Below are 27,299 nucleotides of genomic sequence, written 5' to 3'. Positions count from 1 at the left end.
TGTAGCAGTAGGTAATCTCTCACGTCGGGACTCTGCGGAGTCATCTGTCAGAACCTGAGTCGTGTGACTCCCGTTGTGTAAACTGAAGGTACCGAATGATGACGCCAATGCCACCCGAGTTTCTTTCGAAGTGAAAGGATGGAGTATGTGTCGCCTGGCTTATACCTTGTATGAATACGTGCGTATGCCCGCTGGCTTCTGCCTTATTAATGGAATACGGATACTTTGAGGTAGTAATATATTTCTCCATCTTCTCCAGTATCGGTGAAACATGGGTCTCAGACTCTCGCTTCATTTGAGAGATGATATCTGTACTAGTACTCGTAATACCAAGGTGCTCGTAGCACTGGGCCGGTCAGCGTCAGTAGAAATACAACCTCAATGGTATGACCGTCACGGGCCGGCAAGGAGTCTTTGTTCTTGTTTGGGCGCGGATGGTCGAGCAAGCTGACGCTGCGCAACGTCAACGTCAGGGGCAGGATGCAAGATGCAAGATGCACGATGCAAGGCGCAAGCTTACACGGGCCACGCGAGTGCTGAATTACTACCTGTTAGTATGGTTTGGGTTCGCGGAAGAATTGACTGTGGTGGGCGCCACGAGGGCTTCATCACTCGGACGGTCTACAGAGACTCTTGCTGTTATCATGTATTACCAGCCAGACTGGGCAGGACGGTGATGAGACGGTGAACCAGTGAGGCAGTGGAGATGGGAGGTGTGTGGCCGGGGCGGGCACGGGGTGCAGCCGGAAAATCACGCCCTCCGCACCAATCAGTGCGCCCCGAATCGGGCCAGCAGCCATATTTTGGGTTTAGCTCGGGCTGTGGGGGGCAATTGCACGAGGGTTGTGCCCAATCAGCGCTGGAGCTTGGGGCTGCCAGCCTGCGGCGCGCGGGAGGCAGGTGGTACGTACCCAGAGATGTTTGCCAGAACAGCAAGACCCAGCAAGACTCAGCAAGACCCAGACTGCCGACGGAGGGAAAAAAGACACTCCTTTCGCCTCAAGCTGCTCGACTTTCACCAACGGCTCACCATCGCAGCCTCTCGGGACCATTCGCTGACACGCGGAGCATCATTGTGCTCCCTCTTCTGAAACCATCTATTACTGTCTGCACTTGGATTTATTTGCCCTGCTTTGCTGGGGCGCCGTGCAGATTCTTGCCCTGCAGTACCTGGCTCTGCCAACCATCAACAAGTTGCGGCCACCAGCCAGCGACTGAACGGATCCTCACCTCAGCTTCCCCCCGACCTTATACTTTTACACATCTGCACCCTCCCCATCAAACCCCCAAAACACCATCACACCATCTCCCACGGCACTGAATCATCTGCTGCTACCCCCATCACTGTTCTGTTCTCCTCGCCTGCTGTTCTTTACTGCCGACGCTCCACAAAAGACTGCCGGCATTCCCGCATACTAGTCGAGTCTTCTTCACACACACGTAGAGCAAGTCTCGCGTTATTCACACGCACACACCCTTCCCCTCTTCCCTTTCCGCATTTATACATACATACATGGTCCCCCACAGCCGCAATCATGGCCGCTGAGAACGAGTCGCCGGCTCGTGAGCCTCCAGCAGCACCCACTCGTGGTCGCGGACGCGGACGCGGAGGGCGCGGTCGTGGTCGTGGTGGTGGACGAGGCTCCTCCAATGCTGGTGTCGCCAAGTCCACTGCTACGCGCGGAGGCCGTGGAGGCACCCGCCGTGGACGGGCAAAGAACTTTTCAGACTCTCGCGTCCAGGCTGCGTATGAGCGCCAGCGCCATCTGAAAGCCACCTACCAGGCCGTCGCCCACGCGCTCAAGCCGGCCCTCCAGGAGCTGGCCGAGCGTAGTGTCGACGAGCTCCTCCAGAATCCGGACAAGTACAAGGACACCAGCGAGTACTATCCTGTCATTGAAGAGCTCCGGTCAAATCTCGAGAAGAAGCTTGCCCAGCATGACAAGCGCCTCGAGATTGACCTTAAGCTGGCAGAGGCCACTCTCGAACACGAGAAGTATGTTCTCGACCAAGAGTTCAAGGTATGTCGACCGACTATTTCACCTTGGAATTTTTGGGCCCCTAACCGATCTTTCTACGCAGAATGGGGTCCAGGAGCTGTTTGAGACCTTTTTCGAAGGCCAAGAAAACCGCCTTCGTATCCTGTCTGCCCTGCAAGCAAGAGGCCTCCCAGTTGATGTGAGTTTTGCTTCTCTTGTTTTTTTTTGGTTTACGATATTGTTATTATTAGCACACACTCTTGTTCGTTTACAGTGTTGCTATTACCGGCATACTCAAACCCTGTTCTGATATCTTTACTGCATTGGAGCCTTAACCTCCCCATGCACATGAATATAACTGACATCTTTGTAGGTGCGTGATGACCAGTATGAGTTCAAGATCATCACCGATGAGCATTTTGATAAGGAGTTTGGCATCTATGAGGCTTTCAAAGACGGCTGTCTGGTCCCGTACCCATCGCGAGTCGAGGGTACCGAGATGTGGCAAAAGGCCCGAGATGCCGAAGCCGCTGCTGCGGCGGCTGCTGCTGCTGCTGCCACCGCTTCCGCGGCGAACACGCCCACCTCCGCACCAACCAGGGGCAGGGGAAGAGGCCGAGGCGGCATCAAGCGCAAGGCCATGGGAGATCCTGATGCCCAGCCGACCCCCAAGAGGTCCACTCGGAATACCGATGAGTCTCTCCTTGCCCCTGTGCCCATGGCTCCGGCTCCCGCAAAGGGTCTTCTGGCCTCTGCCGCTGAAGCCGACCTTGAGCCCGAGGGCACACCAGCAGAGGATCGGTCGCCTTCAGGCACGCCCGAGCCTGGCAGTTTCAGTGCTGCTATTCAGTCCAAGCAGCCCGGGAAGCAGTCAGCTCGGGAAAAGAGCCCGTCGCTACCCAAGCATATTGCCGACCCAGACGAATATGGTGTTCGTCCATACAACCAGAGGCCTTCACTCAGAGACAAGGGAATTAACAGTCGCCTACTCGCACCTCGCATATTCACGTTTGAAAACCATGAAATCGGCTTTCGCGACAGCATCAATGACTCTAGCAAGGGCCACACCCGTGCTAAGCGTGGCAAGTACCTGGATACCCCCAACAGCAACGGCATGCACTTTGATCACTGGTGCAGCGCTTACGATTTCTCGACCACGACACCCCAGGACTTTGACAAGGACCTGGTCAAGCGACACAATGTCCACCCCAAGTATGGCATCTTCTTGCCCGAGAGCATCAATGAACAAGAGGGGCCTTACCCCTGTATCATGCCGGGAAAGCCCGTCGTCTTCATCGCCAATCCTTCTGGCCGCATTTCTCATGCCTCGCGAGGCTACCAGAAGACCATGAACCACAACCGCTGGATGGACGCCCCTTGGCGCCATAAAATCACCGCGTCGATGCGGAGGTTCTGCAAGGTCGCCGACATTAACCCTGAGGAGATCACTGTCGAGGACTATCTTCCCTCTGACGAGGAGCTCAAGAAGCGCTCGTTGGGCACTGCTGTCCAAGAGCTGGAGTCGAGACCTGTCTTAACCGAATCCGAGCCTGACGAGGAGGAGGAGCAAAGCCCCGATACGGGAGACGCTGAAGAACCTCAGCCAGATCTATCTGCCCTGACTGATGCTGCGGCCTTCATCGATGCCCAGGAGGCATCGCGTGCGGCCCCGGCCCCCAAGAAGGCCATAAAATACGATGCTGTGCGGGACATGTTCATGTCCGAATCCAAACCACAGCCTGCATCGCCCGCCCCGAATGGCGATACTGTCAACCTCAACCTCTTGGCCGAGCTTTGCAATTCGAGGCCGCGCAAGGCTATGGAATGGGCTTCTCGTGATACTGGATACCCAAGGCCCATCTCTGGTCACGCTCCTGATGCCCAGGCGCCCGTCTCCAATGAGCGCGAGAGCAGCTACGTGCCAGCCACGCCTGGTCCGAGCTATCACGACCTCAGAATGAGCACGGAAGCACCGCATAGGCCAGTCGAGCCACCTTCGATGCAGTCCTATTATCAGCCTACTCGTCACCACATTGGCGAGTCTGCAGTCGAGCCCTCTCCTTACGCATCTGCCCGGCAGCCCCCGGCTCCTCATGCACCGGCCGAGGCTGCCCCGTACTCATCAGCGCCCCGCGATCTTGCTTCGCCGCATCAGGCATCGCGAGCACTGTCTCAGGAATACAAGGCATCACATGCTTACCCCCCGCCTCCGCAAGACCACAGCGGATATGCTTCTCGTAACCCTGCGCCCTACGCGCCGCAGGAGCATCGCGAGCCGCCGCAGATTCCACAAGGACGCCCATTTGAGCATGGCTATGAGCACAGACGTGTGAGTGCGTACGCGACTGAGAGTCCGGGATACTCCCGATCATACTGGGCACAGCAGCCACCTCCAGGGCCGCCACCCCCGGCCTCGGCACACCCGCAGCAGTATTCTCTTCCTCATCCCTCTTCTTCTAGAGTCCCCTTCTCTCATCATGCCAACGCCGAGCCCTTGCCTCCTCTGCGACCCCCGCGTGGACGAAACCAGTCTGCTCCGGAGGACTCACTGGTTGATCCGGCGATGCGCCAGCCGCCTCAGAATAGTTTTACGCCATTCTATTCGGCCAGCTCTTCCAGACCCTACCAGAGCAGCTACGCTCCTCCGGAACCTCATCCAACTTTCCAGTCCAGACCAAGCGAGCGTATGATGGCAAATCCGCCTCCCTCTGGGCAGAGCTACATGTCGTCTCCCCCCCCGAGCTACGCCCCGCCGAGTGGTTCACCAACCTTTGGCACCATGCAGATGGGTGGCCCTCCGCTGAGACAGAACTCCCCAGAGACCCCTCAAGGCCAGGGCATGGGGTCGAGCTCAGTGTTCCGCCACCGGTCGACGCCCTCTGGGTCCGGGCCGCTATCAGCATCGGCTGCTGCCGACCCCAATTCTAAGTACCGCAAGCTCCAGCCTGCGCCGGTCCCGGCCCATAGGGCCTGGACCAACAAACCGGAGCTGAAGACGATTCCCTATGACCACAAGGACAGCTCTGGGGGCAGCGCTGCCTTGCCTAATTCAGGTCCCACGCAAATCCGTGGCTGGAATGTCAACCAACACCGACGACGAAACCGCTCCGACAAGCAGGACAAGGTGGAGGCTGTGAACGACAGAGAGGATTCCCGCTAGAAGAATGGGAATGCTTATTCGGGCACGGGCTCCAGGCGGTCTCGGGGCGCGTCCCATGGAGCTGCACCAGCAACGTCAGCTCTTCTGCTCCCTCGCCCGACCCTTCCTCAGCTGTACGAGCCTCCACGGACGTCTAGAACCACCATTACGCTCGTCATTGAGGATGATTCCCCGAGTGAGGAGGTGCCGCAAGATGTGGCGCCGGAACAAGCTAGCACTGATGTGGCCGAGAGCACAGATGAGAAACCCCTGAAGCGCCGCCTCCGACCGAGGAAACCTCGGAATAATACTTGAAAGATGGAACATTAGGTCTTCAGGGTGTATGGGGAATCTCAATGAAACTGGCTGCAAAACAATGTGGGAGGGTGTTTTCTCCCTCTCTAATACCCCTCGCGGCACCAACCCGCCTGTAGCCATATACTCATTTCCTTACTTGTTCTTTTTACACGACGAATGAGCCGCCATGGTCTTCGCATACTACAGGCGCTTGGATTGCTTCTATTTCCCTAATTTTTGCCTCGCGTGTCGTATACTTGGCCGTGCATAGATATGCACAATTCCGCGGTGGGGTGTAATGCATTGCGGCATCAAGGAATAGTGAAAAAAGGAGAGGCACTGGTGGTCGAGGTATGGTATGGCCCTTTCTTCTTTTGTGGCTAGCCATTCCCGGGGACAAGGTAGTTTGTCGGTCTCAGATAAGATAGACAGTCTTACTTAGGCAGAGTGTGCAATGAAGCAACTGGTTTGTTCAATGCTCGTAGGTGACTCCGTGGTGAATGTTTAAACTTCAAGAACTTTGTCTATTGTACAAGGTGGTATATTAATCACATCTGCTTCCCGGTAGTGTCTAGTATCCGGGTATCCATTTCATTCCCTATAGCTCTCTCCATACTTGGCCTATGATGCATCACCAGAGTCCTTCTTCATCACGACTCCTTGGGCGCTTCGTTTTGGCCTTGAGCTTGGCCCTCACTCTGGCCTTGCGCGTTGGTAGCGGGAGGAGCAGACTGGCCTTGTGGGGGAGCGGCTGGAGGGCCGGCGTGAGCCTCTGCGGTACCGTTGGCCGGCTGGTTACCCGACGCCATGGGCTGTGGTGTGTGTGCGGGCGCACCGGCCATGTGAGCTCCTGAGTCTGGTGGCATGGCTCCCATGGGTGTTGGCATACCGCACATGGACGACGGGTCGAAGCCCATGCCGCCCATGCCGCCCATGCCGCTCATGCCACCCATGCCACCCATCATCATGTCCCCACCGGCGCCGTGCATGCCGTTCGGGGGCATGGGGTCGTGGGTCATGCTGAGCAGGCCCGCGCCGAGCCTCCCCTCCGGATGCAGCGGGTACATGAGGGCCTCCATGGTGGTGCCGTCGAAGATGACCATGTTCTGGATGGGCTGCTCTTTCTGGCTGAGGACGTTGATGACGTCCTGGGCGAGCTGGCCGCCGAGAATGGCGGTGACGGGGGCGATCTCGCTGCCGAGGTTCTGTAGGAAGCTGCGCAGGAACTCCGGGGTCAGTGTCTCGCTGGGCAGGCCGAGGGCCTTGTGCTTCTGGGTGGCGATCTGGGTGAACATCTTGAGGTCGTCGCGGTTGGCGGGGACGCGGCCGCCCTGCAGCTGCATGAACTCCCAGAGGGCGCGCAGACAGGGAAGGGCGGGGGAGACGGCGCGTAGGCGGCGCGTCGACTTGGCAAAGTCGTCGGGCAGGACGCCGACGTCGCTGGCGAGGAACCAGGTCGAGTAGAGCTCGCGCTTGGTGACGGACTCGAGGTTCTTGGGACCCTCCTTACGGGTCTTGACATCGACGATGGAGCGGGTACGCGACTCCTGCTTGGGCTGGGTGGGGATGTTGCCGACCTCCCGCTCAATGACAAAGTCGTGCTCGATGAGGTCGTTGAAGATGAAGCCGTACATGCCATGGGTGCTGGCGGCGTAGAAGGCCTTGCCGTTGATGCGCGTGGCCGTGTTGATGAGGTTGAACGAGTCCGGATCCAGTTCGGTGGCGATGACGACGTCAAACGCGGAGAAGTAGCTGGGGCCCTTGGACTTGATGCCCTCGGCGTCGACGTGGACTTGGACACGCGGGTTGAGCTTTTGAATGGCCGGGCAGGCTGCCTGGGCGCGGTTCTGGCCGACGACGTTATCGCTCTCGGAGAGGAAGAACTGGGATCCAAGGTCGGACTCGGAGACGGTGGCATCGTCGAGGATGGTTAGGGAGCCAACGCCGGCGAGGACGAGGTTCTTTGCGACCTCGTTGGCGAGGGCCTTGATGGTGATGAGGAGGATGTTGGCGCTCTGGATCTTGGCCTGGGCGGCGACGCCCCAGAGGCGGATTTGGCGGTCGTACAAGGCAATGTCATCTATTGCGTAGAGTAAGCCGGGGGAATATGGACGGGGAGGGCTCCTAATTAAGTGCTCATTTCCTACCTGCGGTGATGCCATTCGAGTGAGGAGGAGGCTGAGCGCCGCCGCCGGCTAGCATTAGAGGCATCATGAGCTGTGCGTCTGACATGTTCATGCCACCCATCGAGGGATCCGGCATAAAAGGGTTCCCCTGCATCATTGCCGCCATTGCTTCCGGGCTCATAAAGCCGTTACCCAGATGCGGCATCTCGTTGGGATTCGCGCCGTTGGATCCCATATGGGGGTTGGCTTCGGTGCCTTGAGCTTGTTGCTCCATGGCGGCTGTTTGTGGATCGCGCGAGAAGAATTGACGATAGCTGACGAAGCCTCACCTCGGGGGGAGAGAAACGGAGGCGAGTGTTTGGTGTCTCGAGGTGAAAAGCGACTGAAGGGGTGAGTGAGTTGGAGGTCGAAGGTTTGAGCGTGTGAGCACAGTCGCCGCAGCCTCCCTCGGAAACCAGCCCGGCTGCTCTCAGGGTATCATGCAGGCCGGGTTCCCTTATTCTAGTGATGTAGGACGCTGTTGCAAAGGATGCAAGAAATTCAAAAGGCTGCGCGAGGACGAGAGATGATGAGACGAGGTCCGGTTGTTTGTTGGTTGCGCGGCTCAGTGAATGAACGTTTGCACAGTTGCAGTTGCTGAGGCGCATATCGCTCTCTGGAGGCGCTAACCGCCATGGGGCTAGTGGCTCCAAATTGGCTGGAAATTGATGCGAGTGGGCAGATCGGGTCCAAACCACGCTAAGACGCAGATGAAGTGGCACCTTTGCCACACAGAGAGGTTCTGCCAGAAGGAGGTACTTGTTAACAATTATCTCTCTCTTGGCTCGCCTGATTTGGATGGGGACGTGACGTCGCGTGGCCAGACCCTCGTCTCGGATGGAAATGGATTCAACCAGCACCAGCGTAATATGGAAAAATTCCAGGCTACTATAATGAACTCATCGTTCCCAAATATTAGGCAGTGTGTTATTCTTCTCTTTTAACCTGCCAGGAAGATTGTGATGGGAGAAGCGGTGAATCACAAGTACCGATGGTACGGCATAACGCCACACGTACGTACCTAAGTAGGTAGGTGGGCAAGCTCGACAAGGTCGACAGTGCCACAGATACGTAACAGTAGTGATGAAGGCACTGTTTCGCATCCAAGTAGGTACACAGAGGCAGAGTCTCGGCTTCTCGTGTGCATCAGAAATGGATTTATCGGCGCATCCCTTGATGCAACTGGAACTGCTGTCTAGAACTGCTCGTACTCGTAGGTAGCAGCATCCTGCGCACCTGACTGCTCATACAGACCCCTGTAGCTCCTCCCGCAGGCAGCGCGCTGTGCCCAGGGCATCCCGCATTCCTCCTCCGTCGAGCCCGTCCTTTACCTCAACCGGCATCCAGAGCGCCAGGCCCTCCTTGAGGTCTTGACTCAGCCATTCATTCGACCCATTCCCCACCAACGACCTCATCTCTCATCTTCCTCGACCTAGCATCCCATCCCATCACCGCCAATCTACGAGCGTAATTCTTGGAGACCAAGTTGGACTCCGAAAGCAGCCCCCGGCGCACCAGTCACCTGCTAGGACTTATCTGTCACCACTTGCCAAGTCGGTCGAAATAACGGCCGAATTCCATTTGGTCCCGTCCCCCCCGAGTTGTGTCCCATCGACAAGGCGTATTTCGCTCTCACAACCGAGCAATCTGTTGTTTCACGGGGCTTCGAGGCCGCTGCTCGACACCTGAACCGGGCGCTCTCAAGGCGCCGACCTGGGTAACGTTCTGGGTGGCCGTTGATCATTCGTGGCGTCGCACCACGGCCTCGCCACTGCTCCTTGAACCTTTATACCTTCCGAGGACGGTGGGCAGCGACGCCAGTCCGCCGCCATAACTTAGCTCCTCCTAACCTCGCAAGGAGCATCCCATCGTCGCCATGTCGTCCAGGTCAGGTTCTCATTCGCGCCGCCAGCGCTCGCGCGAGCCCCATGACGACTACCCGTCCCTACCCAGACTCCCCTCCCTGCGAGCCCTCGCCGCCCAACGCGAGCGTGACAACCCGTCGCCGACGTCCTCCAGCCGACCACAGACACGATATTGGACCCCAACGGCGTCCCGGAGGGCCGAGCGCATCCGCAACCTCGACGCAGATCTCTCGACCATAACCGAATTCCAGAGGGTTCTGGACCAGGCCTGGGGTAATTCCTACGGCATCGACCGCAGCAACAGCTCGCGCAGTACCGATTCCCGGCCGTCCAATCTCGACGACTTTGACCACCGCTCTCGTGACGAGGCCAACTCCCACTTCAGGACGCTCCTGGAAATGACCAACCCCACCAACTTGGCCCTCGCTCCGCCTAGCAACTCCCCCCCTCCCCACCGACCTCTCGATCTCAACGACGACAGCCGCCGGAGCAAGCGGCGGAAACTCGACTCGGATCGGCTCGCCTCTAGAGCTGCGCCTTTCCGATATGGAAAGTACGGCCAAGTGGAGGCGGGTCAGCTGCGCATGGATATTGTGAGCTGCGACGGTGGAATGTTCACCAACGATTCTTGCCATGCTGCGGAGAACATCCTCAGAAACGACAGCACAGTCTATTGCACCAAAGGAAACCGGTGTAACATTGTCTTGCGCCATCAAGGTGCCACACCCTTCACATTGCAGGAGCTCATCATCAAGGGCCCAACCTCGATGAACTACTCTCATCCGTTAGTACAGCCTGGGAAGCTTTCGTTTTTATGTACAACACAAGTGGCTGACTTGCAGCAGTATCCGTGAAGGCATGGTTTTTGTGGCCATGAAACAGGACGATATTCTAAACCGCACGGCACAGTACCAGATCCAGTATGCGCCCACCATGAGGGATCCTAGTTGGTCCCGGCACGGAGATGACGACAGGGAACTTCCTCGCGATATACACTCCATTCGTCATCATGAGGACGGCAGTATGACGACCATGAGAGTCAGGAGATCGGCTCTTTACCGAAGGGACGAAGAGGATTACCGCATGGCCCAAATGCCACCCGAGTTCTCATCCAACCTACCCAACGTGGGTGTTTCCACCGAGTGCAGCGACGAGGACGACGGCGATGGCGACACTCGCCGCTACCGCCGCCCTCCCAACCGCATCGGGTCGCTCCCCTTTGAGAATGCCGACCCAGACGACGAGGAAGAGGATGATTTCCACACCGCAGGGATCGATTTCGACGACCTCTCGTTCAGCTTCGGCAACCGGTCCCAGAACGACTACGCGAGCTTGTCTCTCACCGAGGCATCCGAGGCCCACGCCAACGCGGTGCAGGAAGCGATCCGGGCGGTCGGCGGGGAGCTGCTCGCCCCCCACGCGCGTTTCTTCATAGAGAAGAAGAAGAGCACGTGTACTATCCGGTTCGACCCACCTGTGTCGGGGCGCTTCATCCTGCTCAAGATGTGGAACTCACACCACGATCCCAGCTGCAATATTGATATTCAGTCTGTGATGGCAAGGGGTTTTGCAGGGCCGCGTTTCTTTCCCTCGGTTGAGCTTCGATGAGGATCTTTGTTTGCTGGTTTTGGAGATGAGGGACATGTTGGATGATGAAAGAACGACATACCATTGCTCGGTTTCCCATGAGGGATGCGGGACATGCACGCATCATGGTTGGAGGCGCGAGAGCTTAGAGGTGTTTACTGAGGTTCTGCATGGCATGGAATAGCAACATGATGATATATACATCTGCAATGTGGGCAGGCGGTGGGTTGGCGTTGGGAAATTCGGTTGATTATGAATACCACGATCTTTATTTATTGGTGGTGTTGATATACAGCCGGCTCTCAAGCCCGAGTTGAAAGTGACAGGGAGTCGGTGGTTTAGTGAAACTGCTGGCGATGGCTGGGACGGTTTTGGCTGCAAACAGCTGTCTAACATTGGCTGTTGCAACGCTGTGGCAACGGAGCTCTGACTTGGGCGTTGCCGCTGGGCTTTCAGCCTTTCACCAAGCTCAAGGTTGATGGAGCCAAAGCTTCTATTGTGGGGAAAGGGCAGCAGCACTTCCAGGCCCAAGTCTGAGCTTTAACTGCATCATTGATGGCTCTCGAATGTCAGTCAGCCCACCTTCACTCACTTATTAGTACTAACCTCTAAGAACGGGTCGTGCCGCCGCCGCCGCCCTGGACTCCTGGTTTTGGTGCTTTGAGATCATCTAGGATTCCAGATCCTTCCTGCGATCAGTGAGACTGGCGGTGGCGGTGGTGCAGCCATTCCCTGATGCCCATGGAATCCCCTCTGATCACGCAGGTAATACCCCTAGTCACGACTCAGGCATTCATGTCTGACTATTGACATTCCTTAATGCATGCCACAGCTGTCAGCTGGGCGATTGGGCCGGATTGAGACATTGCTGTAGATTCCAGAGCCCCAGCTCACTGCCTACTGCCCAGTGACCGACTGCCTACTGCTGTGACTGCCCCCACTCCAAGTCCAATACGACGATAATAGCTTGGGCTGGGCTCTCGAAGCCACAACAAGCAGCTTGAAGTCTGCTTTTTTCTTTAATTTTCTTCCCCTTGCTTCTTCCGTCAACCGCGCCAGAGCGAAGTTGCGAACCTTATCGACATCGTACCCCTTCTTTGAATGAAACATCTGCACACAGTCCGCATGAAACGTCGTGGATGATCTGACGGCTTGTGTTTGAGAGCATCCCGGGCAGCGCCAGCAACAGACTGTTACAGACAAGACCCCGCCCCCAGCAGCTGTCGACCGTTGCGCTTTGGCAGGCTGGCGACTAGGACCACCTTTGCAAGCTGCAATCTGCCATCTGCCATCTGCAATCGACGCCGCAACGGCCGACACCCAAGGCTAGCCCAAGGTGGTGTCCACGCCGCCACCACCACCACCACAACCCAGGCCATGCACCATGGACCCTCCTTGTCCCCTGTCCAGGGGCGCCACCAACACCACCAGCTTCAGCAGCAACAGACCAGCTCTGCGCGGCGAAATCTCAACAATGCTGCTCCTACCGAGCCCGGTTCTCCGACCACCACCATCCCACAATCTCCTCTGCGCCAGTCCGTCTGCTACGACGACAACGACGATAACGAAGACGCCCTGCTGGCGGGCCCGACCTTCCGAGGAGTCATAGACTTTGCCAACAGCACCATCGGGCGCACAGCCATGTCTTTTACTGGCGACCGGAGGAGTCGCGCCCGCAAGAGTGGCGGAAACGAGCTACAGCAAGACACCATGACCGCGACGATGGATACATCAACCCCGACGCCAAAGAACCTATCCCCGCCCACTGTAGGGAGCTCCCGCTTTGCCGTCTTCGCATCGACCATGTTCAAGGGCAAGGCCTCGACGGCATCGTCGCCCGTATCCGTCCCTCGCGACGACGAGCTCATGAATCTCGACATCGACGCCGCCCTGTTCCCCGCCGGCCCCCAGGGCGAGGCCTTCTCCCCGGCCGCCTTCAAGAACCTCCAGCAGACGGCCACGGGGCTGCTCAACCGCTTCCAGTCCGCCTACCAGCAGCGCACCATCGCGTACCACGAGCTCAAGGCGGAGCGCGGCGTCCAGGCCGACGAGAAGGAGGAGGTTGAGACTAGGATGCAGCACCTCCGGATGCAGCTCGAGGACATGGCGCGCAAGGCCGCCGAGCAGGAGGCCGCCATGCTGTCGCTCATGGACGAGCTCGCGCGGGAGAAGCTGCTGCGGCAGGACGAGCGCCAAGAGGCCCGCGACAAGCCCACGTCGCTGTCCGAGGGGTCATCCGTGTCCGAGGACCTGGGCGTCGAGGAGGACCAGTGCCGCAGGCGACGCAAGTGGCGCCGCAGCGGCGGCACGACGAGGTCGGACATGGGCTTCGACACGGACGAGGAGAGCGCTGAAGAGGCTAGCGTCTTCTCGCGATCACGCAGCCCGACCAACGCGACCATCCTGACCGACATCAGCCCAGTTGAGCCGCCCCTGCCGCAGATCAGGACGACTCCGCTCATTGTGGCCCCGCGCATGCCGAGGCCGCCTCCGCCGACATCGTCTCAGCAGCAGCAGCAGCAGCAGCAGCAGCAGAGGCAGCCGCAAGCGCAGATGAACACGTTCCAGAAGTTGTTCAAGGGGATATCCGGGGATGCGTCGATGGATGCTGACTCGCGAAGCGCGAGTTCGTGCCGCAACTGCGAGGGCCAGGATGCCAGCATTGCGTGGGACACTGTAAATTTGTTGAAGGACGAGAACAAGGGGTTGAAGGAGCGTGTCGGTGAGCTGGAGACTGCTGTCGGGGGGGCGTTAGACGCCGTGAACGGCATTGGCTTGTAAGGCGCCATCTCACTACTATTGCATTGGGGAGACTGATATCATCGGGGATATACCCATCTCTTTGGCGTTAGGAGAGCATTGGGTATCTCTCTCCTCGGGTTGGGATTATTGCATCATTTTCGGAGTTGACAGTGCGAAGCATGAAATGCTTTCAGAGAAATTGGCGAACGGCTTTTGAAATCTTAGAACAATATTCATTCAGCAACTTCCATTCGTGACATAGTTGGCCTGTTTCAACAAAAGAGATAATTGATTTTGGTGTGGCGCCCAAACTCTACACATTCCTTCTGGCGTTGGGTTATCCCTCAACGCATCCCCAATCGCCGTATGCGCCTCTTATTGACACAATAATCTGCCACGCAAGCACGGATAAAACTGCTTGATCAAGTCTATTGATCGGCTCCAAAGCCAAAGGAAATGGCCATCGACGCGGCTGGCGACATATTTGTACAATCCTCCTCCCCCACCCGCCCTTCTAACGACATCCCCCATCCCCCATCCCCCATACTACTCATCCACCCTTAGTGGTGGGCCTCGCCATGGTGGTGCTCGTCCTCGAGAAAGAAGTATTCGTAGGCGCAGTATCCGGCGAAAGCGACCGAAGCGGTTCCCAGGCCGGGAAGGCCGCCCTTGAATCGGTTCCACCGGGTGAAGGGGCCCTCGTACCGCCAGGCCTCGCTGCAGGATTGCGTCAGCTAGCTTGCTCCCAAAAGTTCGGTGTACAGCTCCGGTAGAGAGGGAAACGCACGTGCGCTCCCAGGGGTCGTATCTCGGCTGGCCGGCAGAGGCCTTGAAGGCCCGCATGTTGAAGCCGGTGATGTTAGGCTTGGGGCCCCCGTGGGCGGCTCGTAGTATCCTGTTGGCGCGGACCCGTCGTCAGCGCTGGTCAATGGGTAGTCGGGAGGAACATCACGCACCTCGTGGGAAGCATCTTGCCGGCTGAGCGGTTGGGCGCTGAGCTCAATGGGGTGATTTCGTTGTGATTGACAACAGCGGCAGGAACGTCGTCGTGCGGTTTGGGGAACGCCGGAACAAAGTAGCACAGAGGCTCCGACGAGGCTGTGCACGGACCACTAGAAGGTCCCAGCGGCAGGGCAGCCTCTTTGCCCCAACCTCCATCCTCTATTGATGTGGTGGTCATTGTCGAAAGGTCTCCCGTCTCTTCCATCGTACACCAAGTAATTCTTAGCTGCCCGACTCGACGCAACCGCCCATCTCGTTTGGCTGCCGGACTAGATTGCAAAGCTTTTCCCCCAGCGTACCGTATTCTACAACCCGCATCTTCGCCTGGCCACATCCCTGCCTGACAACGACGCCGCCTTCGCCGCCACCTTCCAACGAGAACGACGACGACGACGACGACGACAAGCTGCCTCCCCAAACCGCGCGGATTCGGTCGACCCAATGACCCGTAATCGCGACAATAATAACGACAACCAGAAGCCCAAAACGCGTTAGAAGCGGTTCAACCCCCAAGCAAGCCCCTACGTCCCTCCTTCCGGACCGGAATCATTTGGCTACAGCGCTCCTCGCCCGCATTCGAACCGACGGCCGGCTCACCACCGTAACCCTCAGCCGACACAATCTGGCAGTACAGATCAACAACAGAATAGGGACGACCGTCACCAGGTTCCCCGCCGCAACACCCCGCCATCCCCTGGGAAACCATACCACCTCCCAGCGGGTTTGCTGTCCGCCAGCAATACAGAAGCATTCTACATGCCACCACAACTACGGGGATTCGGCGCTGGTGCGCCGTTCCCCCAGCCCGGCTTCCCATCCCATGGCCAGCCGCAGGGCGGACCTCTCGGAGCGAACCAGTACCTCAGCGCCAACGCCCAGATGGGCCCTTTCTCTGGGGCCAACGCAAATGCGTTTGGCGCCGCTGGGCTGAATGGACCTGGGGCAGGGTTTCCGGATTCGGGGTTTGGCAGCCAGAGCGCCCGCATGGGGTTCGCGCATGGACCTGGAGCAGGGGCGATGCAACCTCCGCACCACGGGGGTCAGGTGCACCACGGACTGACTGATCACCAGCCGCTGAGGCAACACGGGAATAGGGGGAGGATACGGGAAGTCTGGAAGCACAACCTGCACGAGGAGATGGCCGTATTAAGAGACCTGGTGGATAGATATCCATATATTGCTATGGTAAGATGAAACGGGTGTGTTTTGGCGGAGTACGTGGTTTGCTGACCTGCCCTCCAGGATACCGAGTTCCCCGGCGTCGTTTCGCGGCCAATGGGCGCATTCAGGGGGAAGAGCGACTATCACTACCAATGTCTCCGGACAAATGTCGATATGCTCAAAGTGATCCAGATCGGGCTGACACTATTCAACGAGGATGGCGAATGCCCTCCGGCGCGGCCACAGTCTGGCGCCGATATGGACCTAGGGATGGGTAACCGGAGACAGGGAAACCAGGCTTTCCCTTGCTCGTGGCAGTTCAACTTCAAATTCTCCCTCACAGACGACATGTACAACGAGAAGTCCATCGAGTCCCTGCAGACGGCTGGTATCGACTTTAATATGCTGGAGCGCGATGGCATCGACCCCCACGACTTTGCCGCGTTGCTCATTCCTTCAGGTCTGGTGTGCTTCAATAACGTCAAGTGGATATCATTCCATGGGGGGTACGACTTTGGGTACCTTACCAAGTTGCTGATCTGCACGCCCCTCCCTAATGACGAGGTGGATTTTGACCACAAGATGAAGCTTTACTTCCCTAGGACCTACGACGTGAAGCACCTGATGAAACACGCCATCAAACTTCTCAACTCAGGGATCACGACACCGAGTGACCCCACCACTGTCGAGATTTTGCAGAAGTTTGAGCACAAGTCTGGTCTGGAAAATATCGCTGAGACACTCAAGATTAAGCGTGTTGGGTCGGCACATCAGGCAGGATCAGACTCCCTCCTTACTGGGAAGGTCTTCTTCCAGATGCGCGACAAGATTTACAACGGCGAGATCCCCGACGAACACATTGGCAAGGTCTGGGGCCTGGGTGTCCCTGATGCTGGCATGAGCATGCCCATGATGGGGCAAGGCGGGCCGGGTGATCACGGCCATGGGCCTAACGGAGGACCTAGCACACCCAACACTGGGACCGTCGGTTTGGCGACCACGCCCGCCGCGCAGAGCCACAATACTAATGGCCTGGCCCAGATGGGTCCCATGACTCCAGGAGGCGGCGGTGGGGTATTCGGCAACTTTGCATTTACGGGCAACAATAGGTAGGAAGCCCCTGATCAGCGTCGATTTACATCGGATGGCTGGAGACGGTAGTTGTTTGACTTGCTGCGCTTTTGGGACGGATAGAGTTGGGCCCGGCATGGCCTGTTACTTGCAAGTCTTTGGCTTTCTGGAATTGACGTCTGCGTTTCGAATCAAACGGCGGGACACCAGGGCTGGGGGCGTAGTAGTATAAAGGGGAGTTTTCGGGCGGATAGCAGAGAAGACTGGTCAGACGGCTGCGGCGGATTAGGATTGCGCGTTGACGCTTTTGTATTCCTAATGTTTCCATGGCAGGTCGGCCACTCCCGTGTATCTGTTTGTACTGTAGCATCGTCCACTGGCACCACGGAGCGGATGGCATGGGAGCTCCCGGTAAAGGTAGTTCATAAATGATTTTCTGATTTGGGAAATTGCTATTCTGTCTTCCCAGATGTGTCCCGATGCTAATGCCATGTGAACCCCAACACCAAAGTAATGCCTGCTGTTAATACCAACTGGTTAAAAAGAAGAAGAAAAAGACCAACGCTAATGCAATGTCCTCGTTCAAACTCAAGTGACTTCCCTTTCCTTCTGCTCGTAACGAGAGCATTCGTCCCATAACATCCTCACGTAATATACACCTTCTTCAGCTCGTCGACGGCAACGAGCTCGTCGCTCAGCGTGTCCATGACCCAACCGGCGTCCAGCCCCGCCTTCTTAGCCTCGTCGAGCAGCGTCTGCTTGCCGCGCGTCCTACCGCTGGGCAGCATGACCAAGTCGGGCTGGACGTGGCTCTTGGTGTGGTGTGCGTAGGGCACGTGGGCGGCCAGCTCGTTGAGCTCGGCGGAGCAGATGGGGCAGATGCCGCGCGTGTTTTCCACAGCGGTGGCAGCGGCAGCGGCAGCAGCAGGACTGTCCGGGGGCGGGTGGGCGTGGCAGGCGGGCGTCTTGAGGGCGGAGAGGCCGGAGGAGAGGGCGATGTGTAGGAGGGGGGTATCGGGGAGGGAGAGCAGGGTGTTGTACGTCTTGGTGAAGAGGTCGGCCAGCTCGCGCCAGCGGGGGCGGTAGAGGTCGGTGTATGAGACCGAGGCCGCGGTAGTGGGGGGCACGGCGAGAAGCCCGCAGGCCTGTTGAACCTCACGCGGGTACTGGCTGCGATAGGGGATCAGGTGCTTCTTGGCGTGGGCGATGGCCTCGAGAAGTTTGGGCTGGCTGCCCTCTCGGACGAGCTCAATGTACTGCTGGAAGCGGAGCATGAACTCGAGCTTGCTCTGGAGATGGGTTCAGTCTAGTTAGCATACACTGTTGTCTGTTGAGAGTGAAGAGAACGGGAACCTCATTCGTACCTCCATCTTGCGGAGCTCCTTCTTGTTGTCGGCACACCAAGCTAGGGCCTCATTGACCCTGCCGGCCAATAGCTCCTGGACTATGCGGCCCTGCTTCTCAAACGCATCGACATCGACGAGCTTCTCCATACCACGCTCCTGTGCGAGCTGGCGGGCGCTGCCGTAGTGGCCCTTCCGTAGCATGTAGTCGGCCAGCAGGCGGTCCAGACGGCGGCGGCTCCAGGCCTCGTACTTGACATCGTCGACGGTGCGGAGGGTATAGAGGTCGTCGAGATGGCGGACGCGGGCCGCGGCGTGGTCGTGCAGGCGGGCCTCCTCATCGGCATAGGCGGCAAGTTTGCGTTTGACGCCGCGCATCCGGGCGATCATGGCGTCGAGGTTCTTGAGGACATCAGCGGGTGGCGAGCGGCCGGACACAGCGGCTGTGGCTGAGTCCTTGAGCAGCGTCTTGAGCGCCGACGTGTCCTTCTCAATGGTGAAGTGGGCGGAGCGGAAGTTCTTGCGGAGGAGTTCGTTGGGCAGGCGGAGGAGCGGTTGGTCCTGGGGGGGTTGGTGAGCCCTAGGAGCTTAGGTTGAGGGCTACGGGGTTGAACAAACGAGGAGGAGATGATCATTGTGCTTGATGATCGAGTGCTCGTGGTCGGCCATGGTGTTGTTGGGGTACAATGCGGAGCTCGAGGGAACGGGTTGGGTTTGAAGGGGGGGACAAGCGAATACGCAAACAGGTCTTATGCGTAGAGCATCTAGGCGGCCCAGTGATGATGCTCAGGGCACATGTGGTTCAAGTGATCGCTTGAAGGAAAGATGCGTTGTGTGGCACTGATACATTGATTGACGTAGTTGGGTTCCGAGAACGGCAATGGGTGGTCGTTGGAGATACTGGTAGCCAGTGAGGTGCCTTATCGATGACATTGTCGCGGGGCGGATTAACTTGGTGAGCTCGGCCAACGTCCGGCCCGCTACTACATGGAATATGCTTGTTAATAAGTACGAATAGGGAGCGGGGAGCAGTGCCTATCACCTTTACGCTTGTATTATTGTTTTGCGAATGGAAATGCTTCAACAGACTATAACAACACCCGATAAGCGAGGTCGCTTATATCAGTTCAGATGAATGTGGAGATAGTAGCACGATACTCGGCAGTCAGGCTGTGAGAATCCGAGAGACAAGGCCATTGATGAATTAGTCAGCCAGGCAGTGTTGGTTGTACAAGTACAGAAACGCAGCCGAGCCTTGGAGCTGAGGGTGCTTCATGTTTCTGCCGTGTGTGGCGTTGAATTTGAGGCAGCTGACTCTGTTGGTCGTCCACCTTGATGCTGTCACCATGCGGAACTCAGAACATCCGTCTGCACGATCCTTTGCAACCCAAGTGGCTTGAGTGAGACCTTTCTCTGCCGTGCAGGAGGCTGAGAGTGCAGCCCCAACACTTTGGAAAGAGCTCATTAATTCCTCGTGAATAATTCCCGCGCTTTCCAACTTGGAAGCTATCCCCGTGACTTGGGGGCTGCTCACAGTACCTGCTCAAGTTGGACAATCTCTCAACAATGGCAGTTGAGGGAACAAGACGGCGTGACAGGATCGGGCACCTAATTGGCCTGTTGCCCGGCTCATGTCTGAGCTGCCTGTTGGTGCCTGAGGCAGCTTGGCACCCAAGGAAGGCATCACACCCGCTGCCTCCCCCCCCCCCTCCAACCAACCACGGGCTGGAGGGAGCAAGCACCAGCACTCTATTTATCGACCCCAGCAGCCGGCTCCCACTCCTGCACTCACGTGTTCCCTCCTCCTCACCTACCTCGTGACCCGTCCCAGCTCAACTCTCATGTGTCGCAACGACTAAGCTCATCTTCAATTATTTGGCTTTGTAAAAAGACGGACGTCGCGTCTCTTGTGCCTCAGGGCCTCGATACAAATTTCTGCTTTTTTTTTCCTCCCACGCGGTTGTCGTGGTTCGTCTGGACTTACTTGGTGTCGTACCCGGCGCGATATCACGAGATTGCTCACGCAAAACACGTGAGAGCGCTCAAAACTCGTGATCTGGAGCGCGGCCCCAGAGCACATGATCTGCCAGGTATGTCGCTTTCCATCGTGTCCATGCACGGCGCTTCATCCGCTGCACCCATAATCCACCATCATCACTACTATTGTTTTCGCGACGCATGCCATACACGGGGCCAATTGAGCCGCCTCATTCGCGTCCATCGCGTCTGCCGTCTGCTCTGCACCTCGCGCAGCCATCGGAGCTCAGACCCATCGACGCATCGTGGCTATTGTCATCGTCACCTGCTTCTCCCCACGGCTGCCATCCTCACCTTGCCTCGTACCCTGGCTGTTCGACGCACATTGACTGAATCACGCTTGTGTGTTGCTGTCGCTGGCGAATCACGACCGGAGCAAGTCGTGACGGCGACCGTGACAACATCCCACCAACGTGTCACAGCCTTGGCCTCGAGTGAGCCATCATCATAATGGGGACGCCACCACGTCGCCCTTGTCGTTTTCTGCCCCCCCGCTGCCCTCTGTAGCTCATGCCTGCGCAGCAGTATGCTTCGTTAAATGACGCCAAAGTCGAGTTTGCGCGCTTCATCCGCTCTGACTGCCAAGTGGTACTCTATCTTCTGAGTCTTCACCTTCCGTGGCATTTCAACAAGCCTCAAAACCTGAGGCGCCGGACGGTCTCAAAGAAGAGGCTGAAGCAATTACATGGCAGGCGCCAGTGCCCCTCAGCCCCCCAAAGCTTCCTAGAGATTCTGCGACCTGTTCAACTCGAGTAAACTCGACCACCGCGACTAACATCCATCTCCACTAGTTCTTGCATTGACCATCTGTTTGGAAACTGCCAACTCTGGACACAAACACTTCATCGGGTCTTGACCACCATCATCACAAACCTGCGACCATGAGCGACCCAGTCATGACTGAGCAGCCGGAGCTCTCCAACCTGCCGGGGTCGCCAGGGCAGAAGAGGAAGCGGGATCCCGAGAGCCCTTCTCAGCAGCGTGCGAAACGCGCTGCTCCGCCGGCTAACATGTCCGTGACTCCCGGCGACACCGCGGCATACATCGAGAGTGCCATCCAGGCTACCGAAGCGGCCGCCGCCAATGGGGTCAATGTCGCCGACTTCAATGCCCTTCAGCAAGCGACTCAGGAGGGTTCTGAGGCTGCCGACCCTGCTTCTGCAACAAGTACAGCCCAGGCTGCCCTAAGCATGTACCCAACCCTTCATGTGCCCCCATCAACAGAGGAACAGTTTGCTGCGCAAGCTGCAGCCGAGGCTGCGGAACACAACCATGACAACTCCTTCAATACTCCAGACGTCACCCAGCACCAACAGCAACCACAGCAGTCACAGTCGCAACCGCAAACCCAGCCCCAGCCCCAGCCTCAACAGCAGCAGCAGCAGCAGCAGCAGCAACCGCCACCGCAGCATGACCAACAACAGCCAGAGGGCATGACGGATGAGCAGCCGCAGGCGATTCATCCCAGCCATCAGCTAGGCACCAACGGAGTACCGCAGCCCACGCGCTTCTCTGGCGGGGCCTCACCACCGCACCCGAAGCCAACCGTCGGTTCCGAGGAGTGGCACAAGATGCGAAAAGATAACCACAAAGAAGGTAGGCCACATTGTATCAGATAGAAATCTCTAGCACCGGGTCTAACCCATCTTCAGTGGAGCGCCGCCGCCGTGAGACCATCAACGAGGGCATCAACGAGCTCGCCAAGATTGTTCCGGGATGCGAGAAGAACAAGGGTTCGATTTTGCAGCGGGCGTGCCACTTTATTGTTCAACTAAAGGAGAACGAACAGCAGAATATCGAGAAGTGGACACTTGAGAAGCTGCTTACGGAGCAGGCTATAACAGAGCTGAGCACGTCGAACGATAAGCTGAAGCAGGAGTGCGAGAGGCTGTACCGTGAACTTGAGACCTGGAAGAGGGTGGCACAGAACGCCGGCCTTGAGCCGCCACAGCCCAAGGAGGAAGCAGGCAATGTCGAGCAGCCGAGCTAGGAGCTTGACGCAGCAAGGCCATTGTTCTTAGGGAAGGGAGGGTTTGAGCGATGACTTCCCGTTCTGCCCGTTCTGGCCGATCCTGATTTTTTCCTACCATCTTTGGCTGGGTTTTACCTTGTTTGAACCCCCAATCAACTTGAACTAGTAATCGCTTATTGTTCACGGTGTTGTGCGGCGGTAGCGCCTGTCCCCCCGGGCCCTTGATGCCTTTGCGCACATCAGCTATGTCACCTCCCGCGTGCAGATCGCAGCGTGGGGTAGACTGCGGCTTCTCTTGGGTTGGAGGGTCATGATTTTTGGACTGTACTTTGGGCAGCTTGGCGTTTGGGGACAGAGATTCGTGGAGAGAAGGGGTAACAGACGGTCTACTATTATGTACGATTGAGCGCGCACCCAACACGGTTTTGACCAGAATCGACTTGATTCGTACGGGTATCACCCCCATGTCCCTCACTTGCATTGCATGCGTATCACATGTCCGTCACCAACGGAGTCGTAAAGTGGGAAGATAATAATAAGCCCTGCCCCCAGCTGGATCGTTGGCTCGACAAATGCTTCATGCAACATTTCCCCTTTCTTCCACCCGTAGGACAACCAACTCGTCTCCAGCCCACTTCAGTTGGGGGATAACACGCAGGGAACGTTTTGACATGTACGCACAAAGCATGTAGGTACTCGCGACATGCCTGCAGTGACCTACGGGTAGTATTGACGCAGAGAGGCGGCTGGTTCGGATGGATTCGTATTAGTCGTTCGTGGGGAGTGTGCACAACGAGCATCTTCTTCTTCTTTTTTCCTGTTCCGCACCCTCTCAGGCTCCTCAGCCGTGCTTCCCCGTCGGCTACCTGCAGACAGCTGCGTGATGTCGGTTGCCTGCCGCCACTCGTGGACCCCTGCCTGCCGGGTGTCATGTTTGGACACCATAATAAACCGTTTGAATGCTTGGATGACCGTGGGGTGCATGCTCGATTCCTCGGGCGGGAAACGAGACGCAGACGGTATTGGCGGTGGGCTTCATCACAGGGGCCGAGGACGTGTTGCAACAAAACAAAGCATCATGCACATGGGTTGTATTGGTAGCTGTGCCGCTCACTATTAACAGGACCCAGCGCAACCATCTCCGGAACTGGAGACGTACACATGGCGTTGAAAACACACAAGGGCCTCCCATAACCTCTTCTGTGGTACCAATGACTTGTTGGTTTCGTAAAGCGTTAAAGTATAACAATTGCTCGCCCCAGCCGGCCATGTAACGAGGTCATTCAATGTTCGTTTGAAGAGAGACGGAGATGAGAGAAAAGAGAAAGGGGGAAACAGACACAAGCTGCCGATAAATCGGGAACCAGAATTGCAACAGAAAAACAGACCGCCGACCCAATGATCCTCAGGTTATCCTGTCTCTTCTCCTATTCAAAGCAGAGACCCGAGGCAATGCGAAATCAAGGACAAAAAAATCAAGAGCTTCGTAAACCAAAAAAGAATACAGGAAAAAATCGTCAAGGAGAGTAACCTACTACCGCCTCATCTAACGAACCCCTTTTCGCTAGAGGCGCCCGAGAGTCACTCTACCGCCCCCCGCCCTCCCCCCCCTCTTTGCCTTTTCAACATAATACTGGGAAAAAAAGAGTATGCCGGCCGGTATCCAACTTTGATCTATGTGTGACACCAGTTGCCATGATGGGAAAAGAAGAACTGCCACCGTGCAATATGAATCTACCAAAGCAGGAAAAATAGAGACGCCACCTCGAAACTCGCGAAAGGAAGAAAGAAGCAGATAGCCACACACAGATGGATTAGACCAGTCTTGGACTAAAAAAAAAAAAAAAAAGGTTAACAAACTTAACTCCCTGCCGGTGCATTTGCTGCTGACGTAGAAATCAGAAAACCACCTAGACTGCGATTCTTTATCGACGAGGGTATCGTATGCTGCAAAAGAGCATAGCGTCCGATGTAGCGTGTGCTGGAAAAGAAAAAAATAAAACATAATGCACATGATTCCCAAGAGCAAGTCGCCATGGGATGAGGCTGTTACATGTGCCCACGAGGGACCGAGTCCATCACCTCGGAGACCCCCGGCAACGCCGGCATTCCCCGTCCGTCGTTGGGCAAGTAGTTGTACCCTGGCTGCTGGTTCACGGGCGCCTGGGCGACGTCTCCTGCACGGAATATCTGGTTGTGGTTGGGGTCATACCCCTGGCGAGGCATAGTCTCAACAAACGTGCTAGGGACGTAGGACTGAGGATGGTTGACGGAGACCGGCTGAACGAAGGGCTGTGGCTGGGAATTCGTTTGATTGGCGTAGAGAGACTGCGCATCAGAGGATGTCGTTGGGGGTTGCCAGTGTTGCGTGTACATGCTGTTGTTGCCAACGCCCCCGTAGTCGCTGTAAACAGACGGCCTCCGGCTCGCGTCCTGGGGACTCGGGACCATGTCCACCCCCAGATTTGCGCCAGGTGCATTGACCGGAATGCCGTTTTCCACGAACCCGTGATGGTGGGAGCCCATATCTTGTAGCACAGCAGACGGTGGGTGCTGTTGTGATCCACGCATGGGCAGCTCGTTCAGGAACGAGCCGCTGTGGGGGTTTGTGGCTGGGCTATGTCCAGTGTTCGGCGTATGGAGGAAGCCCTGAGTCGCCGCCGTGGACCGCGTGGATGGCGACGCGTTTGGCTCGTCATCGTCGCGTGAAAAGGAGTTGCCGTCATTCTCGGACGTGTGATCATCCAAGGTACCCCTATCGCTGTCGAGGACATATACCTCGACGGCACCGTCTTGGTGTCGATAGCGTCAGCTTTGTGGATCGCCCCTTGCCCAAGAAAGGAGTCGCTTTCTTACCAATTTCGCCGTTCTTGTACCGCTCTTGCTGTTTGGCAACCTTGAATATCTCGTTTAGAAACTGCTTCTTGCTCGCATTCGTGGAGCTTTCGGCGTAGAACCCGGACAGCGCCTCGTTGGTGCACTCCTCGAGTTTCTTAACGTTCAGCTGCAGCTTCTGGATGTCGCGGTGCTGCTTCTCGTTTGGCTCCACGACAAGGCTGAGGATGTGATTGAGAAGATGGACACGTTCTGAGCTAGGTGTTAGACAAGGGTGGGACCATCAAGGGCGTGGGAGGCAGCCTCTCACCTCGTTTGTACAAGTGGTCGGGCTCCTTGTGTCGAACCTTGTCCTCCTTGGTCGTCCCCCACGGCTTTGGCCACCAGCCCGGCGCCTTCTCGTCACTGCCCGTATACGGGTGCGTCGACTGCTTCTTGGGCTCGACGGCCTTGACCCATGCTTTGGCGATGAGCTTGCATGCGGACTGCTGGCAGCTCTTGAAGCGCTGGTCATAGAAGTTCCATAGCGCCTGGGAGTCCTGCACCCTGATCCTCCTCCGGTGCATCACGGGGACGGGGATATCGTCGTCGTCGCCAATGGGATGCCGCGGTCGTTGCCGCTTGCGACCGGATCGTGGTGGCAGACCGTCTCCGTCATCGCCATCGTCGCCTCCGGGCATGCGTCTTCGATCCGACCCGACATATCGGTTACTACCATAACCCGCTCGCGAGTAGGGATTGCCGTCCAGGTGAAAGTCGTTCAACGTCTGGCTGGGAACTGTTGAGTCGGGCGAGTTAGTCCTCCGCCTTGGCCGGTCACATGCTATATATTGCCCATGCTCACCCGCGTCAAGCTGGCCTGCAATCTCCTGGAATTTCCTGGGATTGAAGAACTGGTGGACAACATTGTCGTTCAACTTCTGGCCGGGGCTAAAGAACGTTGCCGGAGTACCATCCTCCAATATCACGGCAACAAAGTACTGTTTTCCCGAGATGCCGCAGTGCGACCGTAGTGCTTGGTCAATGGCCTTTATTGGTCCAGACATGTCAGCCTCTACTCTAGTAGCTGAAACTGGTGACGGGATCTTCTCTCACCATGGGAGGATGACGGATGTTTTCGGGCCCATCGTAGTATCGCCTCTGGTCAAAAGGCTCGGCATGGTACCGAGGCTGGGAGTAGGACTGGTGCCGGGGGACCGAGTCCCGTGGCCACTCTTGCACCATGGCGGACTTCTGATTCTGCGATGTTCCAGTCAGCATCGATCGCAGTGGTGGCACGGTGGTGTAAGATGTGTCAACTACCTGGTGTCCCTGCGAATGCCCAACAGCGGCAATTCGGTGGAAGGACCAAAGGTCTCTGTATATAAAGCAGGGTTGGGAGGAGCCAAGAGTGCCTAGCGACGTCGGTCGAGAGGATTAGGCGAAGGCAAGCTGTACGACATGCGTCTATGGAGGGGAGTAAGACAGCTGAGCGTATGGGACCAAGACAGGCTGGGATAGGTGCTGTCTTACAGCGTCGTGGTGGCAGAAGTTAGTACTAGTTACCCAGGTGCCGACGGCCGAGAGGTGTCCAGAAGACGACAAGGGCGAGGAGCAGGTCGTGGCAGGTCGTGGCAGGTCGTGGCAGGCCGTGGCAGGCCGTGGATCAAGTACAATCGATCAAGGCGGAACAGTCGTGAGGCTAACGGGTGCGCAAATCGTATGGGGTGCTTCTGCCAAAGGGCACGGCTCTCGCATGCCGTGACAGGCTGGAATCCGAGGGGGCGTGTTGAAGGTGTGTGATGTGTGCTGGACCCTGCCGTGTGATGTGAGCGGGTGCCAGGTTTGCGCGAGGGTGGGGTTATCAAAATTCCAGCTCTGGAAAATCGACGGTGCAACGGCCGGCTCGTGCCACTGCTTGACGAGGAGGAGGTGCGGGTGCCGAACTGGTCTGGTGGTGCATTCGCCAGTGGTCACTGTTGAGATGCTCAAGGGGGCCGAGCGGGAACGTGCTCCAAGTCTCGCACGGGCTGCTGCCGAACTAGCGCCCCAAAGCCCCAAACGCAAGTCAGATGGAGGAAAGTCCCCCGACGTATCTGTGGTAGCCAAGGACCAAGAGTGAACT

General features: G+C 57.2%; 9 protein-coding genes across 9 annotated transcripts; 5 read left to right on the top strand and 4 right to left on the bottom strand.

The window, feature by feature from the left end:
• Nucleotides 1-1,535: 1,535 nt before the first annotated feature.
• On the top strand, nt 1,536-5,139 carry ACO1O0_008179 (uncharacterized protein; the record flags this gene model as incomplete). Its single annotated transcript, XM_083197545.1, has 3 exons — nt 1,536-2,021; nt 2,083-2,178; nt 2,353-5,139. 3 exons carry the CDS (start codon nt 1,536-1,538, stop codon nt 5,137-5,139), a joined length of 3,369 nt encoding a protein of 1,122 aa, XP_083047013.1.
• Nucleotides 5,140-6,065: 926 nt separating this feature from the next.
• AOS1 (E1 ubiquitin-activating protein AOS1) lies at nt 6,066-7,815 on the bottom strand (the record flags this gene model as incomplete). Its single annotated transcript, XM_083197544.1, has 2 exons — nt 6,066-7,495; nt 7,563-7,815. The coding sequence occupies 2 exons, from the start codon at nt 7,813-7,815 to the stop codon at nt 6,066-6,068; spliced, it is 1,683 nt and encodes a 560-aa protein (XP_083047012.1).
• Nucleotides 7,816-9,456: 1,641 nt separating this feature from the next.
• ACO1O0_008177 (uncharacterized protein) lies at nt 9,457-11,053 on the top strand (the record flags this gene model as incomplete). Its single annotated transcript, XM_083197543.1, has 2 exons — nt 9,457-10,229; nt 10,288-11,053. 2 exons carry the CDS (start codon nt 9,457-9,459, stop codon nt 11,051-11,053), a joined length of 1,539 nt encoding a protein of 512 aa, XP_083047011.1.
• Nucleotides 11,054-12,409: 1,356 nt separating this feature from the next.
• ACO1O0_008176 (uncharacterized protein) lies at nt 12,410-13,813 on the top strand (the record flags this gene model as incomplete). The annotated part of the gene is made up of 1 exon (XM_083197542.1): nt 12,410-13,813. The coding sequence occupies one exon, from the start codon at nt 12,410-12,412 to the stop codon at nt 13,811-13,813; it is 1,404 nt and encodes a 467-aa protein (XP_083047010.1).
• Nucleotides 13,814-14,334: 521 nt separating this feature from the next.
• Nucleotides 14,335-14,954, bottom strand: ACO1O0_008175 (NADH-ubiquinone oxidoreductase B12 subunit family-domain-containing protein; the record flags this gene model as incomplete). The annotated part of the gene is made up of 3 exons (XM_083197541.1): nt 14,335-14,491; nt 14,562-14,669; nt 14,731-14,954. The coding sequence occupies 3 exons, from the start codon at nt 14,952-14,954 to the stop codon at nt 14,335-14,337; spliced, it is 489 nt and encodes a 162-aa protein (XP_083047009.1).
• A 578-nt stretch (nt 14,955-15,532) lies between these two features.
• On the top strand, nt 15,533-17,050 carry POP2 (CCR4-NOT core DEDD family RNase subunit POP2; the record flags this gene model as incomplete). The annotated part of the gene is made up of 2 exons (XM_083197540.1): nt 15,533-15,961; nt 16,019-17,050. 2 exons carry the CDS (start codon nt 15,533-15,535, stop codon nt 17,048-17,050), a joined length of 1,461 nt encoding a protein of 486 aa, XP_083047008.1.
• Nucleotides 17,051-17,652: 602 nt separating this feature from the next.
• FYV10 (glucose-induced degradation complex subunit FYV10) lies at nt 17,653-19,020 on the bottom strand (the record flags this gene model as incomplete). Its single annotated transcript, XM_083197539.1, has 3 exons — nt 17,653-18,297; nt 18,373-18,912; nt 18,970-19,020. The coding sequence occupies 3 exons, from the start codon at nt 19,018-19,020 to the stop codon at nt 17,653-17,655; spliced, it is 1,236 nt and encodes a 411-aa protein (XP_083047007.1).
• A 2,249-nt stretch (nt 19,021-21,269) lies between these two features.
• On the top strand, nt 21,270-22,378 carry CBF1 (basic helix-loop-helix domain-containing protein; the record flags this gene model as incomplete). The annotated part of the gene is made up of 2 exons (XM_083197538.1): nt 21,270-21,984; nt 22,041-22,378. 2 exons carry the CDS (start codon nt 21,270-21,272, stop codon nt 22,376-22,378), a joined length of 1,053 nt encoding a protein of 350 aa, XP_083047006.1.
• Nucleotides 22,379-24,409: 2,031 nt separating this feature from the next.
• ACO1O0_008171 (DUF2841 domain-containing protein) lies at nt 24,410-26,241 on the bottom strand (the record flags this gene model as incomplete). Its single annotated transcript, XM_083197537.1, has 4 exons — nt 24,410-25,152; nt 25,217-25,447; nt 25,506-25,973; nt 26,040-26,241. 4 exons carry the CDS (start codon nt 26,239-26,241, stop codon nt 24,410-24,412), a joined length of 1,644 nt encoding a protein of 547 aa, XP_083047005.1.
• Between the last annotated feature and the right edge of the window lie 1,058 nt (nt 26,242-27,299).

This window comes from Amphichorda felina (assembly GCF_050947745.1).
Source record: "Amphichorda felina strain 45539 chromosome Unknown scaffold_8, whole genome shotgun sequence".
Lineage (NCBI taxonomy): Eukaryota > Fungi > Ascomycota > Sordariomycetes > Hypocreales > Bionectriaceae > Amphichorda > Amphichorda felina.
The sequence above is the reverse complement of the archived record's forward strand: the minus strand, read 5'-3'. Positions and strand labels throughout refer to the sequence as shown.